Below are 27,578 nucleotides of genomic sequence, written 5' to 3' on the forward strand. Positions count from 1 at the left end.
TTTAGTCTGAGATTGTGTCCTCTGCTTCTAATTTTTCCTACAAGTGGAAACATCCTCTCCACGTCACTCTATCCAGGCCACGCAGTATCCTGTAAGGTTCAATAAGATCCGCCCTCATTCTTCTAAACTCAAACGAGTACAGACCCAGAGTCCTCAACCGTTCCTCATAAGACAAACTGTTCATTCCAGGAAACATTCTTGTGAACCTCCTCTGGACCCTTTCCAAGGCCTTAGATACGGGGCCCAAAACTGTTCACAATACTCCAAATGGGGTCTGGTCAGAGCCTTTTACAGCCTCAGAAGTACATCCCTGGTCTTGTATTCTAGCCCTCTCGACATGAATGCTAACATTGCATTTGCCTTCCTAACTGCCGACTGAACCTGCACGTTAACCTTAAGAGAATCGTGAACAAGGACTCAAGTCCCTTTGTGCTTCTGATTTTCTAAGCATCTTCCCATTTAGAAAATAGTCTGTGCCTCCATTTCTCCTTCCAAAGTGCATAACCTCACACTTTTCCACATTGTGTTCCATCTGCCACTTCTTTGCCCACTCACCTAGCCTGAACAAATCCTTCTGAAACCCGCCTGTTTCCTCAATACTACCTGCCCCTCTGCAGATCTTTGTATCATCTGCAAACTTAGCAACCATGCCTTCAGTTCCTTCCTCCAGATCATTAATGTATATTGTGAAAAGTTGTGGTCCCAGCACCGACCCCTGAGGTACACCACTAGTCACTGGCTGCCATCCTGAAAAAGACCCCTTTATCCCCACTCTCTGCCTTCTGCCAGTCAGCCAATCCTCTATCCATGCCAGGATCTTAACCGTAACACTATGGGTCCTTAACGTATTTAACAGTCTCCTATGCGGCACCTTGTCACCGAAGTCAGGCTTACCGGCCTATAATTTCCCGTCTTCTGCCTCCCTCCCTTCTTAAACAGTGGTGTTACATTCGCCACTTTCCAGACCTCTGGGATCCTTCCTGCTCCAGTGATTCCTGAAAGATCATCACCAATGCCTCCACAATCTCCTCAGCTATTTCTTTTAGAACCCTGGGGTGTGTGATTTATCCACCGTCAGACCTTTCATTTTCCCCAGAACCTTCTCCTTAGCAATGGTCACTACACTCACCTCTGCCCCCTAGTTCTCCTGGAGCTCTGGCATCCCACAGGTGTCTACCACCGTGAAGACTGATGCAAAGTAACTATTCAGTTCGTCTGCCATTTCTTTGTTTCCTATTATTACTTCTCCAGCTACATTTTCCAGTGGTCCAATGTCTATTTTTGCCTTTCTTTTTATGTATTGAAAAAAACTCTTCCTATCTTCCTTTATTTTACAAGCTAGCTTGCACTCATACTTCATCTTCTCCCCCTTATTGCTTTTTTAGTTGTCCTCTGCTCGCTTTTAATGGCTTCCCAATCCTCTGGCTTCCCACTAATCCTCGCCACTTTGTATGCTTTTTCTTTAGCTTTTAAGCTGTCCTTGACTTCCCGCATCAGCCATGGACACCTTGTCCTCCCCTTAGCATGTTTCTTCCTCCTTAGGATGAATTTCTGTTGTGCCTCCTGAATAACCCCCAAACACTCCTGCCATTTCTGTTCCACTGTCTTCCCTGCTAGGCTCCTTTTCCAATCAACTCTGGCCAGCTCCTCCCTCAGGTCTTTGTAGTTACCCTTATTTAATTGTAATACCGTTATGTCTGATTGCAGCTTCTCCTTCTCAAACTGCAGGGTAAATTCTACCATATTGTGGTAACTGCTCCCTCAGGGTTCCTTCACCTAAAGTTCCCTAATCAAGTCTGCCTCATTACACATCACCAAATCCAGAATTCCCTGTTCCCTAGTAGGCTCTGTCACAAGCTGCTCCAAAAAATCATCTCTTAGACATTCCACAAATTCCTTTTCTTGGGATCCACTACCAACCTGTTTTTCACAGTCCACCTGCATAATGAAGTCCCCCATGATTATTGTAATATTGTCTTTTTTACATGCCTATGCTTTTTTTACATGCCTTTTCTATCTCCTGATTTATTTTCTGCCCCACCTCCTGATTACTGCTAGGGGGCCTGTACATAACTCTCATCAGGTTCTTTTTACCTTTGTGATTGCTCAACTCTACCCACAGAGATTCTATGCCTCCTGATCCTATATCGCTCCTTGCTATCGATTTAACTTCACGATGGTTGGACCCCAGCAAGTGACTTTTTTTAAATCACACTGGGTGTTCATTATTCTGCACATAGGATCCAACCTCTATACATTTGTGAGCAGCCATTATTCTATGTATATACCATCCCAACCCTCGACCATGATTGGCGTAATTAACATTTTGAACATTAAAAGGTATAAATAATTAAAATTTTTAAAGAGAGAAAACTGCAATAATTGTGAATTGCTAATACCTACTTCTTTGTGTCCAGTATGTTTTATTTTATTCTTTCAAAGGGCATGGACTTCACTGGCTAAGTCAGCATTTGATGGGCATCCCTAATTGCACTCCCTGTGGTGTAGGTACATCCACAGCGCTGTTAGGGAGTTCTAGGCTTTTGATCCAGTGACAGTGAAGGAATAGCGACATATTTCCAAGTCACAATGGTCTGTGGCTTGGGGGGAATTTGCAGGTGGTGGTGTTCCCATGCTTTTGCTGCCTTTGTCCTACGTGGTAGAGACCTTGGATTTCAAAGGTGCTGTTGAAGGCAGAAAGACAAGTTGCTGCAGTGCATCTTGTAGATCGCATTTACTGCTGACACTGTGCACTGAAGCAGTGCTGGAAAGAGTGAACATTTAAGGTATAGATGGGGTGCCAATCAAACAGATTGCTTTGTCTTGGATGGTGTCGACCTTCTTGAGTGTTGTTGGAGCTGCTGCAACTAGGCAAGTGGACTCCTTTATTGTCACAAGTAGGCTTACATTAACACTGCAATGAAGTTCCGGCGCCTGTTCAGGTATACAGAGGAAGAACTCAGAATGTCCAAATTAAAAATCTGTACAGACTGTCTTGTTGATTGCTGGGAAGTATGCTTTTCATGATCTGTTGAGCTGCTCGCAGAAAAATACTTTTCACTGTACCTCGGTACACGTGACCATAAACAAATCCAAATCCAATCCAATCCAATCCCGGAGTGTTTATTTGCTGTAACCTGTTTTAATACATGTTTGTAATAAAATACATTTTTAAAAAGGGCTGCACAGAGACAGAGCAGTTAGGTAATAAAAATGAAACGGTTTTGAGTGCAAAATACCTAACAGCATGTCTTTCGAAACCGGAGCACCCGGAGGAAATCCATGCAGACACAGGGAGAACGTGCAGACTCCGCACAGACGGTGACCCAAGCTGCGAATCGAACCTGGGACCCTGGTGCTGTTGAGCAACAGTGCTAACCATTGTGCTACCGTGACGCCCTGAGTTATGTCTTGTAGATGGACAGGCTTTGATAAGTCGGGGATGAGCAGAATTCCCAGCTTCCGATCTCTTTTAACCACAGCATTTATATGGCTGCTCTGGTTTAATTTCTGGTTAATGGTAACCCCAGGTTGTTGATCGTGGGCGATTCAATGTTGGTAATGCCATTACATATCATGGGGAGATTGAGTTCTCTCTTGTTGGAGATAGTAATTGCCTGGCATTTGTATTGCATGGTTTTCCTTGCCACTTAGCAGCCCAAATTTGAATGTTGTCCGGGTCTTGCTGATATGGACATGGACTGCTTCAGTATTTGAGGAGTTGTGAATGGTGCTGAACATTGTGCAGTCATTCCCACTTCTGACCTTGTGATATATGGAAGATCATCGAATCAGCTGAAGATGGTTGGACCTCTGACACTACCCTGAGGAACTCCTGCAGCGATATGCTGGGACTGAGATGATTCATTTGCAACGACCACAACTATCTTTCTTTGTGCTGGGTATGACTCCAACCAATGGAGAGTTGTCCCCCTGATTCCCATGACTTCAGTTTTGTTAGGACTCCTTGATGCCACACTCAGTCAAATGGTGCCCTGAGGTCAAGGGCAGTCGCTCTCATCTCACCTCGAGTTCAGCTCTTTTGTCCATGTTTACACCAAGCCTGTAATAAGGTCAGGGCCTGAGTGACCCTGGAGGAACCCAACCCAGCATCAATGAGCAGGTTGTTGCTGAATAAACGTGGCTTGATAGCACTGTTGATCCCTTCCATCAATATGCTGTTGATCAGAGGCGGTAATTGGCCATGTTCGATTAGTTATGCTTTTTGTTGGTAGGACTGAGCTGTGTGATTTTCCACCCTGCTGGGTAGATGCCAATGTTGTAGCTGTACTGAAACTGTCACTTCTTTACCTAATAAGGCTCTAAGGAGCTGTGGAGAGTTTAGGCAAGGGTCAAATAGAGCTAATTGACTTGGCACAGATGTGGCTACAATGCACTCATTTTAGCAGGAGATGCTTTCCATATAAAAGGTAATTGTATATTTACATCTTTTACCATCATTCAGTGACTAAGGAAGTCGAGCATTGCTTTCCATTTTAACATTCAGCACATAAATGTTGAAAGTTCACATGTATATCATGTATCTGAATATTGAAATCTCATGCCCATTGACGGTGTCAATGACTCATTTGTTAATCAGAAAAAACATTTTATCCACATCTAGATGCCCTTTAGGCTGTTTGTCCATTCCATTAGCCAATAACCACAACCCTGATTTAGAAAACACAGTAGTTTGAATATACTCCCACTGTTACCCTTCAATGTGAAGACTCCAAGGCATTCCACAGGGATTGTGTGATACAATGTTTCTACAGTGCTTTTCTTTCAACTTGCAGGTGGTCTTATTCTAATTCATGAACAACACTGATCTGACTTTTTTGGAGACCATGACTCGCCTTCACACTCATTTCATCACATTGAGTGGTGCTACATTGGATTTCATTGGATCTATGCCACTACGTCAGGCATTGTTGCAGATGTTCCTCAGGATAATGTCCTGGGCCTGACTATCTTCAGCTGCTTCATCAATAATCTTTCCTCCAATATAAGGTCAGAAGTGGGGATATTCACTGATGATTGAACTCTGTTGAGTTCCATTTCGATAATGAAGCAATCTGTGCCCACATGTGGTAAAGCCTGGACCACATTCTGGTTTAGACTGTGGCATGAATGTTATTGCCACTTAATTGCCACCTTCAAGAAGAACTTAACCATCTCCCATTGACGTTGGAATTATCATTGCTGAATTCCCCACGATTAACATCTGGGAGTTGTTGACGAGGAACTGAATTGGACCAGTCATATAAGCACTGTGGCTACAAGACCAAGCCAGAGGCTGGGAGTTCTGTGGCAAGTAACTCGCCTGCCCGCTATCTATAAGGATTGTGATGGAATACTCCCCACTTGCCTGGATGAGTGAAGTTCCAACAGCATTGAAAGAAGCTCAACACCATCCATCACCCTATTTACCATCTTAAACATTCACTTCGTCCACTACAGTGGCAGCAGTGTATACAATCTACAAGTTCCCTGTAGCAACTCAGCGGGTCTCAGCAGCTCCTTTCATATTCATGACCGCTATCACCTAGAAGGACAAGGTCAGCAGGGAGCACCATGTAGATAGTCCAACAAGCCACACACCAAACTGCCTTGGAACTATATCACTGTTGCTTCATTATCACTGTCAAAACCCTGGAACTCACTAACAGCACCAGGAGTGGAAGAACGTGGACTGCAGCAGTTCTAGTCGGCAGCTCACATCACCATTAGTGTTGGGAAATATGCCAGCTTAAATCCCATGAGTTTTAAAAATTAGAATGATAATTGGGTCTTATTCAATCTTATTCAATTAAAGATAGCTATGGAAATTAGGGTACTCTTAATGGAATTAAGACTTGTTGGGGCAGAATTGAGGGAGATTTGCTCAGCATCAAACCTGGACTGTACCTGGTGTCAAGTGTTTTCTGGGATTGTGTTGAGGTAGCTGTACTCTTTTTACCTTGCCCTTATTCCAGTCAACTTGGGAGTGTTTGATAGGTCAGTGTAGACTGTACCTTATACTGTACCTGACTGAAAGTGTTTGATGGGCAACGTAGAGGGGGCTTTATTTGGACTGGGAATGTTTAATGGAGTGGTGTAGATGGGATGTTGCCCTCTATGTAAGATTGAGAGATTTCTATTTTATAATACTCACCAATGGCATTTATCAAATACCAGAAAATAATAAATCCCTCCAGCAGGAGCTTAACAAAAAATTGATGTATTTTCTTCTGTTGCCATTAGAGGGTACAAGAATCCCAAAAGGAAACCCACTGGAGTAACTAAAGAGGTAAGGAATAAGTTAATGGAAATTTCACCAGAACAGGTGTTTGACTCTGTGTAATATCCTGCGTGTGTGATCCTCTGTGTAATGTATTGCATCCTGTGTGTGATCCTCTGTGTAATGTACTGCATCCTGTGCGTGTGATCCTCTGGTACTGCATCCTGTGTGTGTAATCCTTTGTGTAATGTACTGCATCCTGCATGTGTGCTCTTCTATGTAATGTACTGCATCCTGCATGTGTGATCTTCTGTGTGATGTACTGCATCCTGCATGTGTGATCTTCTGTGTAATGTACTGCATCCTGCGTGTGTGATCTTCTGTGTAATGTACTGCATCCTGCGTGTGTGTGATCCTCTGTGTAATGTACTGCACCCTGCGTGTGTGTGATCCTCTGTGTAATGTACTGCATCCTGCGTGTGTGATCCTCTCTGTAATGTACTGCATCCTGCGTGTGTGATCTTCTGTGTAATGTACTGCATCCTGCGTGTGTGATCCTCTGTGTAATGTATTGCATTCTGCGTGTGTGATCTGTGTAATGTACTGCATCCTGCGTGTGTGATCTTCTGTGTAATGTACTGCATCCTGCGTGTGTGTGATCCTCTGTGTAATGTACTGCACCCTGCGTGTGTGATCCTCTGTGTAATGTACTGCATCCTGCGTGTGTGATCCTCTGTGTAATGTACTGCATCCTGCGTGTGTGATCCTCTGTGTAATGTATTGCATTCTGCATGTGAGATTCTCTCTAATGTACTGCATCCTGCATGTGTGATCCACTGTGTAATGTACTGCACCCTGCATGTGCGATCCTCTATTTAATGTACTGCATCCTGCGTGTGTGATCCTCTGTGTAATGTACTGCATCCTGCGTGTGCAATCCTCTCTGTAATGTACTGTGCTTATGATACACTACGTAGGTCAGCCAGTTCAACCTCAGTGGTGGAAAACCTTTGGGAAACTATAATCCTAGGCAAAATGAAGTAATTTAGACAAGCATGGATTAATTATGTAAAGCCAGGACAGATTTATTGAAAGCCCATCACAAGAATTAGGAACAGGAGTAGGCCATCTGGCCCCTCGAGCCTGCTCCGCCATTTAATGAGATCATGGCTGATCTTTGTGGACTCAGCTCCACTCTCCGGCCTGTACACCATATCCCCGAATCCCTTTATTCTTTAGAAAGGTATCTATCTTTTTCTTTAAAACGTTTAAAGAAGGAGCCTCAACTGCTTCACTGGGCAAGGAATTCCAGAGATTCACAACCCTTTGGGTGAAGAGGTTCCTCCTACACTCCGTCCTAAATCTACTTCCCCTTATTTTGAGGCTATGCCCCCTAGTTCTGCTTTCCCCGACCAGTGGAAACAACCTGCCCGCATCTATCCTATCTATTCCCTTCATAATTTTATGTTTCAATAAGATCCCCCCGCATCCTTCTAAACTCCAGTGAGTACAGTCCCAGTCTACTCAACCTCTCGTCATAATCTAATCCCCTCAACTCTGGAATCAACCTAATGAATCTCCTCTGCACTCCCTCCAGTGCCAATATGTCCTTTCTCAGGTAAGGAGACCAAAACTGAACACAATACTCCAGATGCGGCCTCACCAACACCCTATACAATTGCAGCATAACCTCCCTAGTCTTAAACTCCACCCCTCTAGCAATGAAAGACAAAACTCGATTAGCCTTCTTAATCCCCTGTTGCACCTGCACACCAACTTTTTGCGACTCGTGCACCAGCACACCCAGGTCCCTCTGCACAGCAGCATGTTTTAACATCTTACCGTTTAAATAATAATCCATTCTGCTGTTATTCCTCCCAAAATGGATAGCCTCACACTTGGCAACATTGAATTCCATCTGCCAGACCCTAGCCTATTCACCTAACCTATCCAAATCCTTCTGCAGACTTCCGGTATCCTCTGCACTTTTTGCTTTACCACTCATCTTAGTGTCGTCTGCAAACTTTGACACATTGCACTTGGTCCCCAACTCCAAATCATCTATGTAAATTGTGAACGACTGCGGGCCCAACACTGATCCTTGAGGGACCCCACTAGTTACAGGTTGCCAACCAGAGAAACACCCATTTATCCCCACTTTCTGTTAGTTAACCAATCCTCTACCCATGCTACCACTTTACCCTCAATGTCGTGCATCTTTAGTTTATGTAGCAACCTTTTGTGTGGCACCTTGTCAAAAGCTTTCTGGAAATCCAGATATACCACATCCATTGGCTACCCGTTATCTACTGCACTGGTAATGATCATGTTTATCGATTTGAGCTTTTTGATGGGAGAACTGAGTTGGTTGGTGCAAGTAATACAGTTAATATGTATGGTGTACGTGGATTTTCAAAAGACGTTTGATAAAGTGCTATGTAATAGATTTGAGTCCCATGGAATGAAAGGGACTATGGCAGCATGGATACAAGGTTGGTTTAGTCAGAGAGTAGTGGTGAACAGTTGTTTATTTGGAATAGAGGAATATAGATCATGGGGTCACCAAGGGTCAGTATTAGGATCACTGCTTTACTTGATCTATATTAACAATTAAAAAATTTGCAGATGGCACAAACCTTGGAAGAATTGCAAATTTTAAGGCTGATAGTGATTGAGTTCAAAAAGGGCGTAGGCAGACTCGTGGGAGAAGAAATTTATTGCCGGAAAATGTGAAGTGATATCATTTAGTAACATGAATAAGGCAAGGCAATATAAAAGAAAGGATACCATTAGGAAAGGCTGCAGCAACAGAGGGATCTGGAGGTATTAGCCCACAAATTATTCCAGGTGGGAAAGATGTATGACACTCTGGGCTTTATATGTAGAGGCATAATAGAGCAGGAAAGCAAGAATGGTTTGATGGACCTTTTAAGAAACACTGGTTCAGTGTCAACTAGGGTATTTTATCTGATTCTGGACATCATACTTCAGGAAGGATGTAAAAAGATTTACAAGAATCAGTTATGAGGATAGATTGCACAAGCTGGGGTTGTTTTCCACAGGAAAGGTTGAGAGAAGATTTGAAAGAAGTGTTCAAAATCGTGAGGGATGTAGACAGATGGGTTGAGAACCAGACAATGCAAAGTAATCAATGTCAATATGAAGGAAAAATGATTAAGGAGCAAGTGGTTAGGATGTGGAATGCCTCTGTGAGTGATGAAGGCAGATTAAATTGAAGCGCTCGAGGGAATTTCAAAGCACCTAAAGAGAAAATACTGCAGCAGTATAGGATGAGAGTGGAACTAGCTGAGTTGCTCTTGTAGAGAACTGGCATAAAATTGACAGGCCAAGTGGCCATCTCCTGTGTTGTAACCATTGTATGATATTCTGATTCTGTGAGTAGCAAGGTGTATGTTGTTATTCGCTGCCTTATTAAAAATCATTCTCGTCTAATTTCAGGAACTGGCGGAGGTCTGTAAGCGTGAGGTTGTGGAACCAGACAGCAAAGATGTTGATAGAGTCCTTGGGCTTGGCAGTTCCAGGTGGGGAGTGCTGTTTCTTACCAGTTTTAGTTCTCCCATATTTATCCATTGTACACTATACTGTATACTACTGTGTATAACACTCCCAAATGTACACTAACCTATCATTACTAGATATAACACTCCTGAATATCAGATATGTTACTGGATGTACCATTCCTGTATACATTGTATCGTGACCTTCCTGCATATATTTGCATCACTGAAACCTGCCTTTTACTCTAATTAGTTGATATTTCTGCTGGTCAATTGCTTCTATATTTCCATAAGATCCTTTCCGAGACGTCTCTTTGTAAGGCTTGCATCTAGTTCTGCCTTTTGGTTAACTCTGAAAACCAAGCGTAGAAATTTTTTTTTATTCGTTCTTGGGATGTGAGCAACACTGGCTATGACAGCATTTATTGGCCACTACTAAAAGCCCGCGAGAAGGTGGTGGTGAGCTGCTGCCTTGAACCGTTGCAGTCCATGTAGTGTAGGTACACCCACAGTGCTGTTACGGAGAGTGTTCCAGAATTTTGACCCAGCAACAGGATAGTGAGTGGTCAGGAGGGGAACCTCCAGATGGTGGTGTTTCCTTGTGTTTACTGCCACTGCTTTTCTAGATGGTAACTATTGTGGGTTTGGAAGGTGCTGTCCAAGGAGCCTTGGTGAGTTCCTGCAGTGCATCTCGAAGATGGTATATACGGGTGCTATTGTGCATTGGTAGAGGGAGTGAATGTTTGTGGTTGGGGTGCCAGTCAAACAGGCTGCTTTGTCCTGGATGGCGTCCATAAGAGCAGAATTAGGCCATTCGGCCCATCAAGTCTGTTCCACCATTCAACCTTGGCTGATGTTTTTCTCATCCCCATTCTCCTGCCTTTTCCCCGTAACTCCTGATCCCCTGATTAATCAAGAATCTATCTATCTCTGTCTTAAATACACTCTGCCTTGGCCTGCAGCAATGAGTGTCAAGTTTCTTGAGTGTTGTGGGAGCTGCACCCATCCAGGCAAGTGGAAAGTATTCCATTACATTTCTGATTTGTGCCTTTTAAAAAAAATATTTTAATCAAGGCATTTTCGTATGAACAAACAAAAACAGAAGAACAACCATACAATATTAGAAACAACCAACGCCCACTCCTGCCCCCTTCTCCCATCCTGCCTTCCCCTCTGCTGACCCCTCAAACCTCCTTCAAGAAATCAATAAACGGCTTCCACCTCCGAGTGAACCCCTTGACCGACCTCCCTCAAGACGAACTTAACCTTCTCCAGCCTCCGGAATTCCACCAGGTCGCTCATCCACACCCCTGTTTTTGGCGGCTCGGAGTCCCTCCACCCAAGCAAAATCCATCTCCGGGCTATCAGGGAGGCAAAGACATTGGCCTCTCTCGCTCCCTGAACTCCCGGGTCTTCCTATACCCTGAATATCGCCACCTCTGGACTCTGGGTCACCTTCACCCCCAGCACCTCAGATATCACATCTGCGAACCCCTGCCAGAACCCCTTCAGCTTCGAACATGTCGAGAACATGTGGACATTGCTCGCGGGCCTCCCTGCATTGGAATCTGTAAGTCTCACTCAGTTCATTCTCCATCCCAGCTAATTTGGGTCAGTAATTTGAAATGAGTTCTCAGCAAGAATTAGCCTCGGCACGGTGGTGCAGTTGTTATCACTGGTACCTCATGGCGCCGAGGACCCGGGTTCCATCCTGACCCCGGGTCACTGTCCGTGTGGAGTTGCACATTCTTCCCGTGTCTGCTTGGGTCTCATCCCACAAACCAAAGATGTGCAAGGTAGGTGAATTGGCCATGCTAAATTGTACCTTAATTGGAAAAATTAAAAATAATTAACCTCATAAGCAATGAATTAACTATTTAGAATATAGAAAGCATAGAATGGTTACAGCACAGAAGTGTGTCATTTGGCCCATTGAGTCCGTGCTAGCTCTCTGCAAGAGCAATTCAGCTCATGCCACTCTGCCGCCCTTTTCCTTTAACCTGTATTTTTTCTATCTTCAGTTAATTATTTTTAAAAGTCTCAATTGAATTTGCTTGCATCACACTTCCAGCAGTGCATTTCAGATCCTAACCACCTACTGTCCAAAAATGGCTTTTCCGCATGTCACCGCTGCACCTTTTGCCAATCACCTTAAATTGGTGTCTTCTGCCAATGGGAAGGATTTCTCTCAATCTGGATCCCTCATAATTTTGAATACCTCTATCAAATCTCCTCTCAGCCCCATCTTCACTGATCTATCCACATAACTGAAACTCCTCATCTGTTTCCATACATCTTTTCTGCATCCTTTCTAAAGCCTTCACATCATACCCATAGTGCAGTGCTCAGATTTGGACATGCTACTCTAGTTGAGGCTAAATTAATGTTTTATAAAGGTGGACCGTAATTTCTTTGCATTTGTCCTCTATGCCTTTATTTATAAAACTCAGGATCCTGTTCGTTTTCTTAACTGCCTTGCCACCTTCAATGATGTGCGCACATATATCCCTAGGGGCACACTGTGGCTTACAAAGGAAATTAGAAATAGTAACGGATCCAAAGAAAAAGCATACAGATTGGACAAGAAAAATAATAGGTCTGGGGATTGGGCGCAGTTTAGAATTCAACAAAGAAGGATCGAAGGATTGATTAAGATGGGGAAAATACAGTACAAAAGTAAGCTTGCAGGGAACATGAAGACTGACACTAAGAGTTTCTATAGATATGTGAAGAGAAAGAGATTGGTAAAGACAAATGTAGGCCCCCTACAGACAGAAACAGGGGGAATGTATAAAAGGGGACAAAGAAATAGCTGAGCAATTGAATACATACTTTGGTTCTGTCTTCACAAAAGAGGACACAAATCAGATACCAGAAATGTTGGAGAATGAAAGGTTTAGTGAGAGGAAAGAACTGAGGGAGATCAATATTAGTAGAGAAGGTGCTGGGAAAATTGATGGGATTGAAGGCGGATAAATCCCCAGAGCCTGAGAATCTGCATCCCAGAGTGCTTAAGGAGGTGGCTCTGGAAATAGTGGATGCATTGGTGGTCATCTTCCGCAAGTCTATAGACTCTGGAACTGTCCCTGCAGATTGGAGGGTAGCTAATGTCACTCCAATATTTAAAAAGGGAGGTAGAGAGAATAACAGGGAATTATAGACCAGTAAGCCTAACATCGGTAGTGGGGAAAATTATTGAATCCATTATCAAGGACTTTATAGCGGAACATTTAGAAAGCAGTGGCAGGATCAGTCAGAGTCAGCATGGATTTATGAAGAGGAAATCATGCTTGACAAATTTGTTGGAATTCTTTGAAGATGTAACCAGTACAGTTGACAAGGGGGTACCAGTTGATGTGGTATATTTGGACTTTCACAAGGCATTTGACAAAGTCCCGCATAAGAGATTATTGTGCAAGATTAAAGCGCATGGGATTGGGAAACTGTATTGAGGTGGATAGAAAACTGGTTGGTAGACCGGAAATAAAGAGTAGGAATTAATGGGTCCTTTTCAAATCGTCAGGCAATAACTAGTGGGGTGCCACAGGGATCGTACATGTACCCCAGCTAATCACAATATATATTAATGATTTGGATGAGGGAACAAAATGTAACATCTCAGAGTTTGCAGATGATCAAGTTGCGTGTGACAAGGATGCAGAGATCCTGCAGCATGATCTGGACAGGTTGGGTGAGTGGGCAAATCAATGGCAGATGCAGTATAATATGGATAAGTGTGAGGTTATTCACTTTGGAAGCAAAAACAGGAAGGCAGATTACTACCTGAATGGTTGTAAATTGGGAGAGGGAGTGTGCAGCGGGATCTGGGTGTCCATATGCACCAGTTGCTGAAGGTCAGCATGCAGGTGCAGCAGGTGGTAAAGATGGCTAATGGTGCCTTGGCCTCCATTGCGCAAGATTTTGAGTACAGGAGCAGGGATGTGTAGTTGCAATTATACAGGGCCTTGGTAAAGCCGTACCTCGAATATTGTGTGCAGTTTTGGTTTCCTTTTCTGAGGAAGGATGTTCTTGCTCTCGAAGGACAACAAAGGTTTACCAGACTGAGTCGAGGGATGGCGGTACTGTCATATGAGGAGAGATTGTCTAGGTTAGGATTGTTCTCGCTGGAGTTCAGAAGAGTGAGGGGGGATGGGCAGACATGCAGCAAATTAAATTTAATGCACAGGAATGTGAACGGATACATTTAGTTAAAAAGAATGAAAGTGAGGGGGGATCTCATCAAGACTTATAAAATTCTAATAGGACTAGACCGGGTAGATGGGGGGGAAGATGTTCTCGATGGTGAGTGTGTCCAGAACCAGGACTCTCAGTCTGAGGATTCAGGGTAAACCATTTCAGACAGAGATGAGGCTTTTCTTGACCCAAAGAGTGGTGAGCCTGTGGAATTCATTACCGCAGGAAGTAGTTGATGCTAAAATATTGAATATATTCTAGAGACGGCTAGATAAAGCACTTGGGGCGAATGGGATCAAAGGTTTTTGGGAGAAAGCAGGATTAGGCTATTGAGTTGGATGATCAGCCATGATCGTGATAAATGGCGGAGCAGGCTTGAAGGGTCAAAAGGCCTCTTGCTCCTATCTTCTATGTATCTAGGTCTCTGTTCCTGTACTTGTTTAGAATTGCTCCTTTATTGTATATTGCTTCTCTTCGTTCTTTTTGACTAAACATATCCGTTCACATTCCTGTGCATTAAATTTCATTTGCTGCATGTCTGCCCATTCCACCATTTGGAATATAGGATTGGAGCAGAGTAAGTCATTTGGCCCTTCAAGTCTGCTCCGCCATTTGATGAGATTGTGGCTGATCTGGTAGCAGTTTCTGCTCCACTTTCCTGTCTGTCCCCCATAACCCTTGACTCCCTTTATGTCATCTTGATGTTTATCACTTTCCTCACAGTTCACAATGCTTCCAAGGTTTGTGCCATCTGCAGATTTTGAAAGTGTGCCCTGTTAACCCTAAGTCTAGGTCATTAATATAAATCAGGAAAAGCAGTGTTTCTAGTACCTACAGCAGGGAAGCCCACTGTATATCTTCCTCCAATCCGAAAAAGAACCATTCGCCATTTCATTAGATTTGACTTTTTTCCCCCTCTCTTGTTTTGTTGTGTGAGGAATATCGGCTTTCCCACATTACTGTAGAATAATGAATAGATTATGTTTCAAACTCTACCTCTTCTCTAACTGTGGGCTGAGAACAGTTGGTAATGCTTGTATCAGAAGAGCTGAAGTCCTCCTCCAGAAACTTGAGTACCTAATCTACAGTGCTGCACTTTCAGAGGTACCATCTTTCAGAGGCAACATTAAACTGAGACTCCTGTCTATTCAGACAGATGCTAACTATCCAGTGGCAATACTCATAAGGAGAGCAGATAGTTTTTCCCAAAACCTTTCTGTATATTGGGAACATTGTTTGTTTCTCCCCCTGTGAATGGTTTTGTCTAAAGTGCTTTGGGACATCCTCAGGCTCGGCTGCTAGGTAAATGTGATTTAATCTGGCTACTTCAGATTATCTTAATGTCGATAGAAGTTTCTGCTGATTCAATTCCCCCATAAACTTAGGCTCATCTTGAATTCTGCTGCCTATAATCCTAATTTGCAGTCCCCAATCACCATCATTTAAAACAACAACAAAAAAATTCTTGTTTTCAGATCCCTTCCTGGCTGTGTCGCTCCCCATTCCCAACCTCCTCGAGGCCTACAGCTTCAAAACCCCTGCATTCTTCCAACTCACCATGCAGGCGCGACACAGTAGTTAGTGCTGCTGCCTCAGAGCGCCAGGGACCCGGGTTCAATTCCGACCTTGGGTGTCTGTGTGGAGTTAGCACTTTTCCCCCTTGTCTGCATGGGTTTCCTCCAGGGTAAGTGGGGTTACGGAGGTAATTGGGGGGGGGGGGAGGGGCAGTTGGGCCTAGGTAGGGTGCAGTTTCAGAGGATCGGTACAGAGACCCAAATGGTCTCCTGCACTAATGATTCTATGATTCTACTGTGATTCTTACACTGTGTATCCTTCACCCCACTATTAGCTCTGTGCTTTCAGCCATCGAGGTCCTAATCTCAAATTCTCCTCTAAACCAACTTTTTGATTATCCACCTATTTTTTTTGTCTGAATACTGTGAAATGTGTTGGGAGGTTTTTCTGTGTTAAAAGGCAGTACAGAATTGCATGATGTATAGAACATAGAACATACTGTGCAGAAGGAGACCATTCGGCCCATCGAGTCTGCAACGACCGACTTAAGCCCTCACTTCCAACCTATCCCCGTAACCCAATAACCCCTCCTATCCTTTTTGGTCACTAAGGGCAATTTATCATGGCCAATCCATCTAACCTGCACGTCTTTGGACTGTGGGAGGAAACCGGAGCACCCAGAGGAAACCCATGCAGACACGGGGAGAATGTGCAGACTCTGCACAGACTGTGACCCAGCGGGAAATCGAACCTGGAACCCTGGCGCTGTGAAGCACAGTGCTGTCCACTTGTGCTACCGTGCTGCCCACAAATGATCTGCCTGATCTCCAAGGCAGTGAAGAAGGCAATGCATTTTGTTCTTGCTTCCTAGAAGAAGATAGTTTGGTGTTAAAGAAGTGTTAAATAAGTCACATTAAAGAAGTTTAAATAAAGTTTGCTTTAATACACCATATCGCTATTTGTGTATGGAATCACTCCTGGAGTGAAGCTCTTTTCCTCGCAGTTTTACAAATTTAAAAAAGTGATTGATGTTCCTGTCCAGCGTCCTAACAAATGTTGGTCCAGGATCGTAATAGCATCCACCCTCGGGATCTTGCATGATTTCAGTAAGATCACCTCTCATTCTTTTAAACTCCAGTGGATGCAGATCCAACGTATCCAACCTTTCCTCATAAGATAACCCCTTTGTCCCAGGAATCAGTCGAGAGAGCTTTCTCTGAATCACGTCTGATGGAGTTATGTCCTTAAGTAAGGAGACTAAAAAGGTACACAGTACTCCAGATGCGGTTTCACTAATGCTCTATGCAACATTAATAAAACTTCCCCACTTTTGTTCTCGATTCCCCATGCAATAAATACCAACACTCCAATAGCCTTCCTAATCACTTGCTCCACCTGCATACCAACGTTTTGAAATTAATGTGCTGGGGCACCAAGATCCCTCTGTACCACAAAGTTCTGCAACCTTTCTTCCATAAGACAAAGGAGCAGAAGTAGGCCATTCAGCCCATCGAGTCTTCTCCCCCATTTAATGAGACCATGGCTGACCTGATATAGTAATCCTCAACTTCAATCTCTCGCCTTTTCCCCATAACCCTTGATTCTCTTACTGATTAAAAATCTGTCTATCTCATCCTTGAACATAGTTAACAACCCAGCCTCTACAGCCCTCTGCAGTCAAAAAATACACACTCACTACCCTCTGAAGAGGAAATTCCTCCATTTCTGTCTTAAATAGGTGACCCCTTACTCTGAGATTATCTTCATTCAGCTAATATTCTGCCATAGTGACCAAGTTCACATTTTCCCAAGTTATATTCCATCTGTCAAATTTTTGACTACTGATTTAACCTATCTATATCCCTTTGCAAACTCCTTTTATCCTCTTCATAACCTACTCTCCTACCTATCTTTTGTGTCATCAGCAAATTTAGCAACTATACATTGGTGCGATTCTCCAGCTACGCTGCGCTCAAGCGAGAGCACAATGCAGCCGGTGAATCCTGGGAGAGGGCTGCTGCGAGCCTTCCGACAGCCTCCATGCCTCACGGGATTCACCAAAGTCCCGTGAGACATCGGAGTCAGAACTCCGCCCAAAATGGGCGTGATCAAACGTGGAACAGGTGGAACGGCACCGGGGTGTCTCCCCTGCCACCGGAGACCCCTGGGTGGTCAGGGTAAGTGCAGGGTGGCTCCTTAGCCCTCCCCCCTGGAACCCGGGCACCTTGGCACTGCTCTCCACTCTTTCCTCCAAACTTTTCTGGATCTTGGTCCATTGTTGTGCGAGTATATATGCAGAGAGACACTTTGCTGCTCTGCCATTTGTCGCTCATCTTGCAGCTGATATAGCGTGACAATGGCAGAGGCTTGAGATCAAGCTGCCTCACAGAGTCTTGAGACTTGAGAGCAAGTTGCTTAGCGCCCAGCCCATTGAAGTCAGGAAGAAAGTAGGAAAACTTTCTTGACGTGAAATAAAGAAACTACAGAGAGTCACTAACACCACCCATTCCATCACATGAACCCGCCTCACATCCATTTGCTCTGTCTACACCTCCCGCTGGGAAAGCGGACAGTATAATCAAAGACCCCTCCCACCCGGCTTATTCACTTTTCAAACTTTTTCCATCAGGCAGGAGGTACAAAAGTCTGAGAACACACACTTACAGATTCAAAAACAACTTCTTCCCCGCTGTTACCAGACTCCTAAACGGCCTTCTATTGGACTGATCGGATCTCTTCACATCTTCTCCGCTGAGTAGATGTGCACTCCTATATGCTTCACCCAAGTTTGTGTATTTACATTGTGTATTTTATGTTTGCCCTCTGTATTTTCCATGTATGGAATGATCTGTCTGAACTGTACTCAAAACAATACTTTTCACTGTACCTCGGTACACATGACAATAAACAAATCCAATTCAATAAAGACTAACGAGAGTAAATTGGCATCTGATTAACCAATTCAAAACTCTTTGCTTCTAGTGGGAGCGCTCCCAGAATGATGCTGACTAAAGAGGACCGTGAGGCGTCTAAGCTTGGACTGGCTATTTTTACGGTAGGAAAAGAGGCATTTCTCAATTATGTTTAAGACTGGATGGCAGGCTGTACTACAAAAATGAGAATGTTGTCCTACAGTTATACAGAACCTTGATCAGGCCTCGTGAAGGGCATATTGATTTGGGAAGGGTTATAGTGCAGACCCACTCCAATGATATCAAGGCCTAAAGGGTTACAATTATGAGGAAAGATTGTAATAACTTACAGTATATTCCTTTGAACGAGGTTTGATTTAATCAAGAGATTTTAAATTAGAAAGAGATTTGATAGGGTAGACACAGAGAAAATGTCCTCTCATGGAGGATCCAAAACATGGGAGCATAATCTTAAATTAGAGAAAGGTCTTTCTAAACAGATATCGGAAGGCACTTTTTCACACAAAGGGCAGTGATCAAAGCTGGCTAAATCGAGTTGAGATACAGATCAGCATGGAATCTATGACTCTCATATTAATGTAGTAATGACTCGCGATCATCTAAAAATTGAACATGTAAAGTGAGTTATCATATTTTGCAGTTGGAATGATCAATTGAAGTTCGGTTTTCAAAATGTGGCCTTGGAGAATTTCCAAGGGGCCCGTGGTTATTTTGGGTGAATCCCTGTAATCAGTAGCTATTTTTGTGACTCCCAGCACATTTGTATTTCACTAATTTATGAGTACATTGTTTCTGGTACATAGTAATTTTTGCGATAATGATTTGAGAAGCTGATTCTGCCTTTCCAAAATGAAGTCATAGAGTCTCAGAGAGTGTGCCAATATTAGTTGGCGCTCCTAGGGAGAGGGCTGATACTGGAACAGGTTTTCAGGAAGCCGCAAATAAGTGGTAGTTGCTCATAGCAAGGATGTCGGTCACAACAAACGATCCCCAAGAAACCCACCCAAGCTGATGCCAGTGTATTCGGAGGTGCCCTGGGACTGGGCTGTAATTAATAGGGGTTTCACACATTTCACACTTGTGTCATGATTTGCTCAATAACGTCATTGTATCCTTTATCAACCACTCCTCGCGCAATCGAGCTTTCAGGTTTTGTGGCATGAAAACTGTCAAACTTCAAATAATAATCTTTTTGTCCACCAAATTCTTATTCCCAGAGGTTAACCAAATTTCATAGCGAGAAATATCTGGCTTCCTAAGTGGCAGGCAGTAAAGGCCTGACCGAGTAAAATGTAGTTCTGTGTTTTTCCCCAAATGCACCCTATCATTCTTCTGTCTCGTATCATCTGAACCTTTCTCATTGCAGATTCATTTAATAATAGAGGTATCTCGCTAGAGCCCATATCAGTACCGTTGAACAGACTAATCCTTGCTATTTTGTAAGCAAGGACTACCCCTTTTGGAAGACGTTTCGTCTCCAAACCTGAAACAGGTAGAGCTTTCATACTCCTTGACCTTCCGCCGGTCAGCCTCATCGACAGACTCCAGGTAGCAGTTAAGCCAATCAATGCCACATGCTGTAGAAGTACAACTGCTGTCCAGAACTGCACAGTTGAATGAATCGACCATCAATATATTCATCACTGGATTCAAATTCCTACATGACAGTCACCATCACTGTTTTCGGCCTCAGAAGAATTTGTTTCATGGGTTACTTCAAAAACACAATTTTTTTCGCAGCTGGCAGTTTGTCACTTAATAATACTTGAAATCACATTGATTAACCATTCCCTGTGCATTTCTCTGGTTCAAACACCTAAGTCACCGTCACAGGCTCGCTTTCTGTGTTGACTCTCAAATTGACAAAAGGTACGACCAGTCTCAGACCGCCTGCCAGCAACCCTGCCTTTGTACTGGAATCTTCATCTAATATTTTGTCAATCTCGAAATACAGCCATCATGGAATCCTTCACCTTTTGTTTCACTGCACAGTTGTCTATATTTGATAAGAAAGTGGCTGGGAGTGACTGTTTACCCAGGCATTTGTTTAGAGCAGCGGCCATTTGGTCTAGGAGAGTCGTTTGCATGGAATTGAACCAACGTCAATACTAAAAGTGTTTCAACATGAAAAATGCGTGTACAATCAAGTAATTTAAATGCCCGAACACTGGGACTAAGCCATATCTTGTTCCTTTCAGGGTAATGTGCCCACAACGCAACTTCGGTTTTCCAATGTTGATGTAGTTTTGTCTCCGGACAAATTTGTGTATAATCAAAGCATGAGATTTTGCATAATCCTTCCACCATTCTGCAATTTAAATTGCCAATCGCAGTATGCTTATTTTCCCTCCGAGGATAGAGACAAAAGACTTCTTCCACAGCAGCGAAGCTTATTGTTCTCCCTCTGCTATCACGTTAATTCTGATCAATGCATATGGCAGAAGGATGAATCCATCGCTAGTCTTTATCTGATGCAGGATGATTTTCAAGCCTGCTGAGCAGAGACACAAACTATCCCAGCATATTCCTCCCCAACACACGAGGCATAAAAGCAAATTACTGCGGATGCCAGTGCTGGCTGACTTCATTTTATACAATTGAAGTATAATGAACAAATCTAGCATCTGTTCACCCTGTTATCTTCAAATACTCTGTGTTTAACATTAATTAAATAGAAGTTATTAGATTCTGAAGCCCCGGGACTCACTGCCGCTCTCACTGCTGGCTCCCTAACTTTCTCGCTGCTAACGCCCCGGGGCCTTGGTTGCCCCGGGGCCCTGGCCGCCCTCGCTGCCTGCAGTATGTGCTGATATTGGGAAGGAGAGCATCCCCAAAGAACACACAAATCACCATTATACAGAGGTCACTTCCCCAGTATCCTATAGGATGGGACCTCTAAAATAAATAACAATGTTCAGCTGTGGAATATATTTCAGCAATATTACTAGTCAAACATAATATACATAGCTACAAGATCATTTAGAAATTAAAGCAGAAAAGTGATGGAAATTAATAGGTTTGATGATACCTCAGGATAAATTTGAATAGCCAAGTTCCAACCTGAGACTACTGCCCCAGACGTTCAACCTGCTTTGTTAACTGTACCTGTTGTTTATTTTAAAATGATATGCCTCCTTTTTCTGTTTCTTTCCAGTGTTCATTTTCTTTCTTCTCTTACAGCACCACAAATCTGACCACATCGGGGAATCATCGAGCCAGAAGCGGAAAGCAGAGCAGCAACCAGGAGAGCCTGAGACCCTGAGGTGAGCTGTGGTCAGTCACTGTGTTTTGATTTGTCCCATTTCACTTTACTCTTCCTGAAAATGTTGATTCTTGTGTAAACAAGAGTGGACAGCGTTTTCTTTATCTTCGGGGGCTGGAATACAGAATGGAGCAGATTACATACCAGAGTCTTGGGCAGACCGCATCTGGAGCAATGTGTTCAGTTTTCAGCACGCACCTCAGGGAGGGTATATTGGCCATCAGAGAATGGGTGCAAATTCACCAGAATAATTCTGGGGTTTTAAAGGGTTAAATTGTGAGGATGAGTTGCATAAAATTGGGCTGTATTGTCTCAAATTTAGAAGGTTGAGAGGTGGTCTAATGACATTAAAATTATTAAGGGATCCTTTGATGGGTAATGCTGCTCCCCTGCTACAGTGAGCTAATGAAGAAGTACAGAAACTGTAAGTGATACTAAACCTAAAGCCCCATTGGCTCTCAGGTTGGGTTGATGTCCTAGATGTTTACAGAATGGAAACAGGCCCTTTGGCCCAGCTTGTCCAAGAGCCCAGTTTCTATCACTAAGCTAGTCCCACTTGCCCGCATTTGGCCCATATCTCTCTCTACCCACCCTGCCCATGTAACTGTTTTTTAAAGTGAAAAATTGTACCCGCCTCTACCACTGCTCATTCCAGATGCTCACCACCCTCTGTGTGAAGAAGTTTCCTCTCTGGTGTCTTTTGGGTGTCTCCCCTCTCACCTTAAACATATGCCCTCTAGTTCTAGACTCCTCTACCTTTGGGAAAAGATGTTGACTATATACCTTATCTATGCCCCTTATTATTTTATAAGATCACCCATAAGCCTCCTACGCGCCAGGGAAAAAAGTCCCAGCCTCTCCTTTTCGCTCAGACCAAGTCCTGGTAGCATCCCGTAAATCTCTTCTGCACTCTTTCTAGTTTAACAATATCCTTCCTATAATAGGGTGACCAGAACTGAACACAGTATTCCATGTGTGATCTGACTAATGTCTTGTACAACTTCAACAAGACGTTCCAACTCCTGTGTTCAATATTCTGACCAATAAAACCTAGCATGCTGAATGCCTTCTTCACCACCCTGTCCACCTGCGACTCCACCTTCAAGGAGCTATGAACCTGTACCCCTAGATCTCTTTGTTCTGTAACGCTCCCCAACTCCGTGAGATTTAACCGTTTGCAACAACCTACCATGCGGTACCTTGTCAAAGGCCTTGCTAAAGTCCATGTAGACAACGTCGACTGCACTGCCCTCATCTATTTTCTTGGTTACCCCTTCAAAAAACTCAATCAAATTGGTGAGACATGACTTTCCCCAAAAGATGTAAAATATCTTTTGACACTGTTCAAAGAAGAGCAGCAGAGTTCTCCTGATATCCTGGTCAATATTTATGGAAAATGGCTACCAACTCTCCTATATTACAACAGTGAATATACTTCAGTTCTTTAGGGGTATTTAATTGATTGTTAAGCACTTTTAGGTGCTCTGCGGACATGGAAGCTTTCTTTCACATAGCACCACTGAAAGCATAACACAAGGGTCCTTTTGAGAAGGAGTGGGAGGTTGTGGTTGAGTGGTATTTTGGGGGGCTGATATAAGGGGTCATGAGAGCCCCCTTCAGAGTCTCGTTTGGGTTCGGAGCCATCCATGCTCTGGGCGTAAATGGAATGGATGACTATGACAAATAATGTGTTGAAAAACAACAATTTTATTGAATATTTAATAATAGAACATAGAACATTACAGCGCAGTACAGGCCCTTCGGCCCTCGATGTTGCACCGTTCTAAAGCCCATCTACACTATTCCCTTATCGTCCATATGTCTATCCAATGACCATTTGAATACCCTTGGTGTTGGCGAGTCCACTACTGTTGCAGGCAGCACATTCCACACCCTTACTACTCTCTGAGTAAAGAACCTACCTCTGACATCTGTCTTGTATCTATCACCCCTCAATTTAAAGCTATGTCCCCTCGTGCTAGACATCACCATCCGAGGAAAAAGGCTCTCACTGTCCACCCTATCCAATTCTCTGATCATCTTGTATGCCTCAATTAAGTCACCTCTTAACCTTCTTCTCTCTAATGAAAACAGCCTCCAGTCCCTCAGCCTTTCCTCATAAGATCTTCCCTCCATACCAGGCAACATTCTGGTAAATCTCCTCTGCACCCTTTCCAATGCTTCCACATCCTTCCTATAATGCGGCGACCAGAATTGCACGCAATACTCCAAATGCGGCTGCACCAGAGTTTTGTACAGCTGCAACATGACTTCATGGCTCCGAAACTCCATCCCTCTACCAATAAAAGCTAACACCGTACGCCTTCTTAACAACCCTCTCAACCTGAGTGGCAACTTTCAGGGATCTATGTACATGGACTCTGCTCATCCACACTGCCAAGAATCTTACCATTAGCCCAGTACTTTATCTTCCTGTTATTCCTTCCAAAATGAATCACCTCACACTTTTCTGCATTAAACTCCATTTGCCAACTCTCAGCCCAGCACTGCAGCTTATCTATGTCCCTCTGTAACTTGTAACATCCTTCCGCACTGGGCACAACTCCACCGACTTTAGTGTCATCTGCAAATTTACTCACCCATCCTTCTCCGCCCTCCTCCAGGTCATTTATAAAAATGACAAACAGCAGTGGCCCCAAAACAGATCCTTGTGGTACACCACTAGTAGCTGGACTCCAGTCTGAACATTTCCCATCAACCACCACCCTTTGTCTTCTTCCAGCTAGCCAATTTCTGATCCAAATTGCTAAATCTCCCTGAATCCCATGCTTCCATATTTTCTGCAGTAGCCTACCGTGGGGAACCTTATCAAATGCTTTACTGAAATCCATATACACCACATCAGCTGCTTTACCCTCATTCACCTTCTCAAAGAACTCAATAAGGTTTGTGAAGCACGACCTACCCTTCACAAAACCGTGTTGACTATGTCTAATCAAATTATTCCTTTCCAGATGATTATACACCCTATCTCTTATAAACGTTTCCAGAATTGTTAACACCTCCTTATGAACCTCAAGCCCTTCTAGTCTAGTAGCCTGAATCTCCGTATTCTCCTCGACAACATTGTCTTTTTCCTGTGTGAATACTGACGAAAAATATTCATTTAGCACCTCCCCTATCTCCTCGGACTCCAAACACAACTTCCCACTACTGTCCTTGACTGGCCCTACTCTTACCCTAGTCATTCTTTTATTCCTGACCTATCTATAGAAAGCTTTTGGGTTATCCTTGATCCTACCTGCCACAGACTTCTCATGTCCCCTCCTGGCTCTTCTTGGCTCTCTCTTTAGGTCCTTCCTAGCTAACTTGTAACTCTCGAGCGCCCTAACTGAACCTTCATGTCTCATCTTTACATAAGCCTCCTTCTTCCTCTTGACAAGTGTTTCGACTGCCTTAGTAAACCACGGTTCCCTTGCTCGACCACTTCCTCCCTGCCTGACAGGTACATTCTTATCAAGGACACGCAGTAGCTGTTCCTTGAACAAGCTCCACATTTCCATTGTGCCCATCCCCTGCAGTTTTCCTCTCCATCCGATGTATCCTAAGTCTTGTCTCATCGCATCATAATTGCCTTTCCCCCAGATATAACTCTTGCCCTGCAGTATATACCTATCCCTTTCCATCACTAAAGTAAACAAAATCGAATTGTGGTCACTATCACCAAAGTACTCACCTACCTCCAAATCTAACACCTGTCCTGGTTCATTACCCAGTACCAAATCCAATACGGCCTCGCCTCTCGTTGGCCTATCTACATACTGTGTCCGGAAACCCTCCTGCACACATTGGACAAAAACGGACCCATCTAAAGTACTCGAACAATAGCGTTTCCAGTCAATATTTGGAAAGTTAAAGTCCCCCATAACAACTACCGTGTTGCTTTCGCTCCTATCCAGAATCATCTTTGCAATCCTTTCCTCTACATCTCTGGAACCTTTCGGAGGCCTATAGAAAACCCTAACAGAGTTACCTCTCCTTTCCTGTTTCTAACCTCAGCCCATACTACCTCAATCGATGAGTCCTCATCAAACGTCCTTTCTGCCACCGTAATACTGTCCTTGACTAACCATGCCACTCCTCCCCCTCTTTTACCATCTTCCCTGAACATAGAACATAGAAAATACAGCACAGAACAGGCCCTTCGGCCCACGATGTTGTGCTGAACTTTTGTCCTAGATTAATCATAGATTATCATTGAATTTACAGTGCAGAAGGAGGCCATTCGGCCCTTTGAGTCTGCACCGGCTCTTGGAAAGAGCACCCTACCCAAACTCAACACCTCCACCCAACACCAAGGGCAATTTGGACATTAAGGGCAATTTATCATTGGCCAATTCACCTAACCCGCACATCTTTGGACTGTGGGACGAAACCGGAGCACCCGGAGGAAACCCACGCAGACACGGGGAGGACGTGCAGACTCCGCACAGACAGTGACCCAAGCCGGAATCGAACCTGGGACCCTGGAGCTGTGAAGCAATTGTGCTATCCACAATGCTACCGTGCTGCCCTTGAGAACAAATAAATCTACACTATATCATTTTACCGTAATCCATGTACCTATCCAATAGCTGCTTGAAGGTCCCTAATCTTTCCGACTCAACTACTTCCACAGGCAGTGCATTCCATGCCCCCACTACTCTCTGGGTAAAGAACCTACCTCTGATATCCCTCCTATATCTTCCACCTTTCACCTTAAATTTATGTCCCCTTGTAATGGTTTGTTCCACCCGGGGAAAAAGTCTGAGCTTACTGAAATATCTAAACCCCGGCACCTGCAACAACCATTCCTGTCCCTGCTCTATCCATGTCTCCGAAATGGCCACAACATCGAAGTCCCAGGTAACAACCCATGCCGCAAGTTCACCCTCCTTATTCCGGATGCTCCTGGCATTGAAGAAGACACACTTTAAACCACCTTCCTGCCTGCCAGTACACTCCTGCAACTTTAAAACCTTACTCATGACCTCACTACTCTCAACCTCCTGTATACTGGAGCTACAATTCAGGTTCCCAAGCCCCTGCTGAACTAGTTTAAACCCTCCCGAAGAGCATTAGCAAATTTCCCCCCCCAGGATATTTGCTAATGATTATAATATGACAACTATAGTAATTATAATTAATTTGAAGACAGGAGGAAGGGTCGGGAAAAGAGAAAAATGTGAAAAGAAAGATAACTTCATTGAAAGGAGAAAGCATTTTATATATATATCCGAAGAAAAGAAGAGATTTTTCTAAAGTAGAAACAATACCCCAATTAGGTTGGTTCTATGATCGTTCCCCTAAATCGATAACACCAAATTGATCTGTCCCACCACAGTGCCCAAATGAATACATACATTAACATCTCCTTGGTACTTATGAGTGGGCACTACAGTCAGTCACTCTGTTCCTGACCCTTCCTCCTGTCTTCAATGGTAATTATTCCATTATGGCTACAGCAACGAATCCTCAAAGCAATGTCCCTCTTTTTTAAACATTTAGAGTACCCAATTTTTTTTTCCAATTTAGGGGCAATTTAGCGTAGCCAATTCACCTAACCACGTCTTTTTGGGTTGTGAAAGGTGAGACCCACCCAGACACGGGGAAAATGTGTAAACGCCATATGGACAGTGACCCGGGGCCGGGATCAAAACTAGGTCCTCAGCGCCATGAGGCAACAGTGCTACCACCAGCAATGCCCTCTCAAGACAAATGTTTGACTCCATTCCAGCCTTTCGAGGCCTGGTACAATCCTTTATCAAATAATGCTCAGCACTTATCAGTACTTTTTCAGGCATTGCTAGTCCATACAGACTTTGCAATATCGAAGTTGTTTACGCAGCTCTTGATGGTGTTTTCTCATCTGCCATCAATCAGGTGTGTCCATATTTTACAGTCATAGTTTTGTATTTTTGTAAATTATCCAGTTG

The 27,578-nt window shown here is 43.7% G+C and overlaps 1 protein-coding gene across 1 annotated transcript in view; it reads left to right on the top strand.

Moving 5' to 3' along the window:
• c11h1orf35 (chromosome 11 C1orf35 homolog) overlaps positions 1 to 27,578 on the top strand; it is a 53,535-nt gene that overhangs the window by 4,192 nt on the left and 21,765 nt on the right. The window contains exons 3-6 of the mRNA XM_072468177.1: positions 6,244 to 6,289; positions 9,680 to 9,762; positions 18,430 to 18,502; positions 21,561 to 21,643. Of these exons, the coding sequence (XP_072324278.1) occupies positions 6,244 to 6,289; positions 9,680 to 9,762; positions 18,430 to 18,502; positions 21,561 to 21,643 (285 nt within the window). The remainder of the gene's footprint in view (positions 1 to 6,243; positions 6,290 to 9,679; positions 9,763 to 18,429; positions 18,503 to 21,560; positions 21,644 to 27,578) is intronic.

The sequence above is a fragment of the Scyliorhinus torazame genome, chromosome 11, assembly GCF_047496885.1.
Source record: "Scyliorhinus torazame isolate Kashiwa2021f chromosome 11, sScyTor2.1, whole genome shotgun sequence".
In the NCBI taxonomy this organism is placed as follows: Eukaryota; Metazoa; Chordata; class Chondrichthyes; order Carcharhiniformes; family Scyliorhinidae; genus Scyliorhinus; species Scyliorhinus torazame.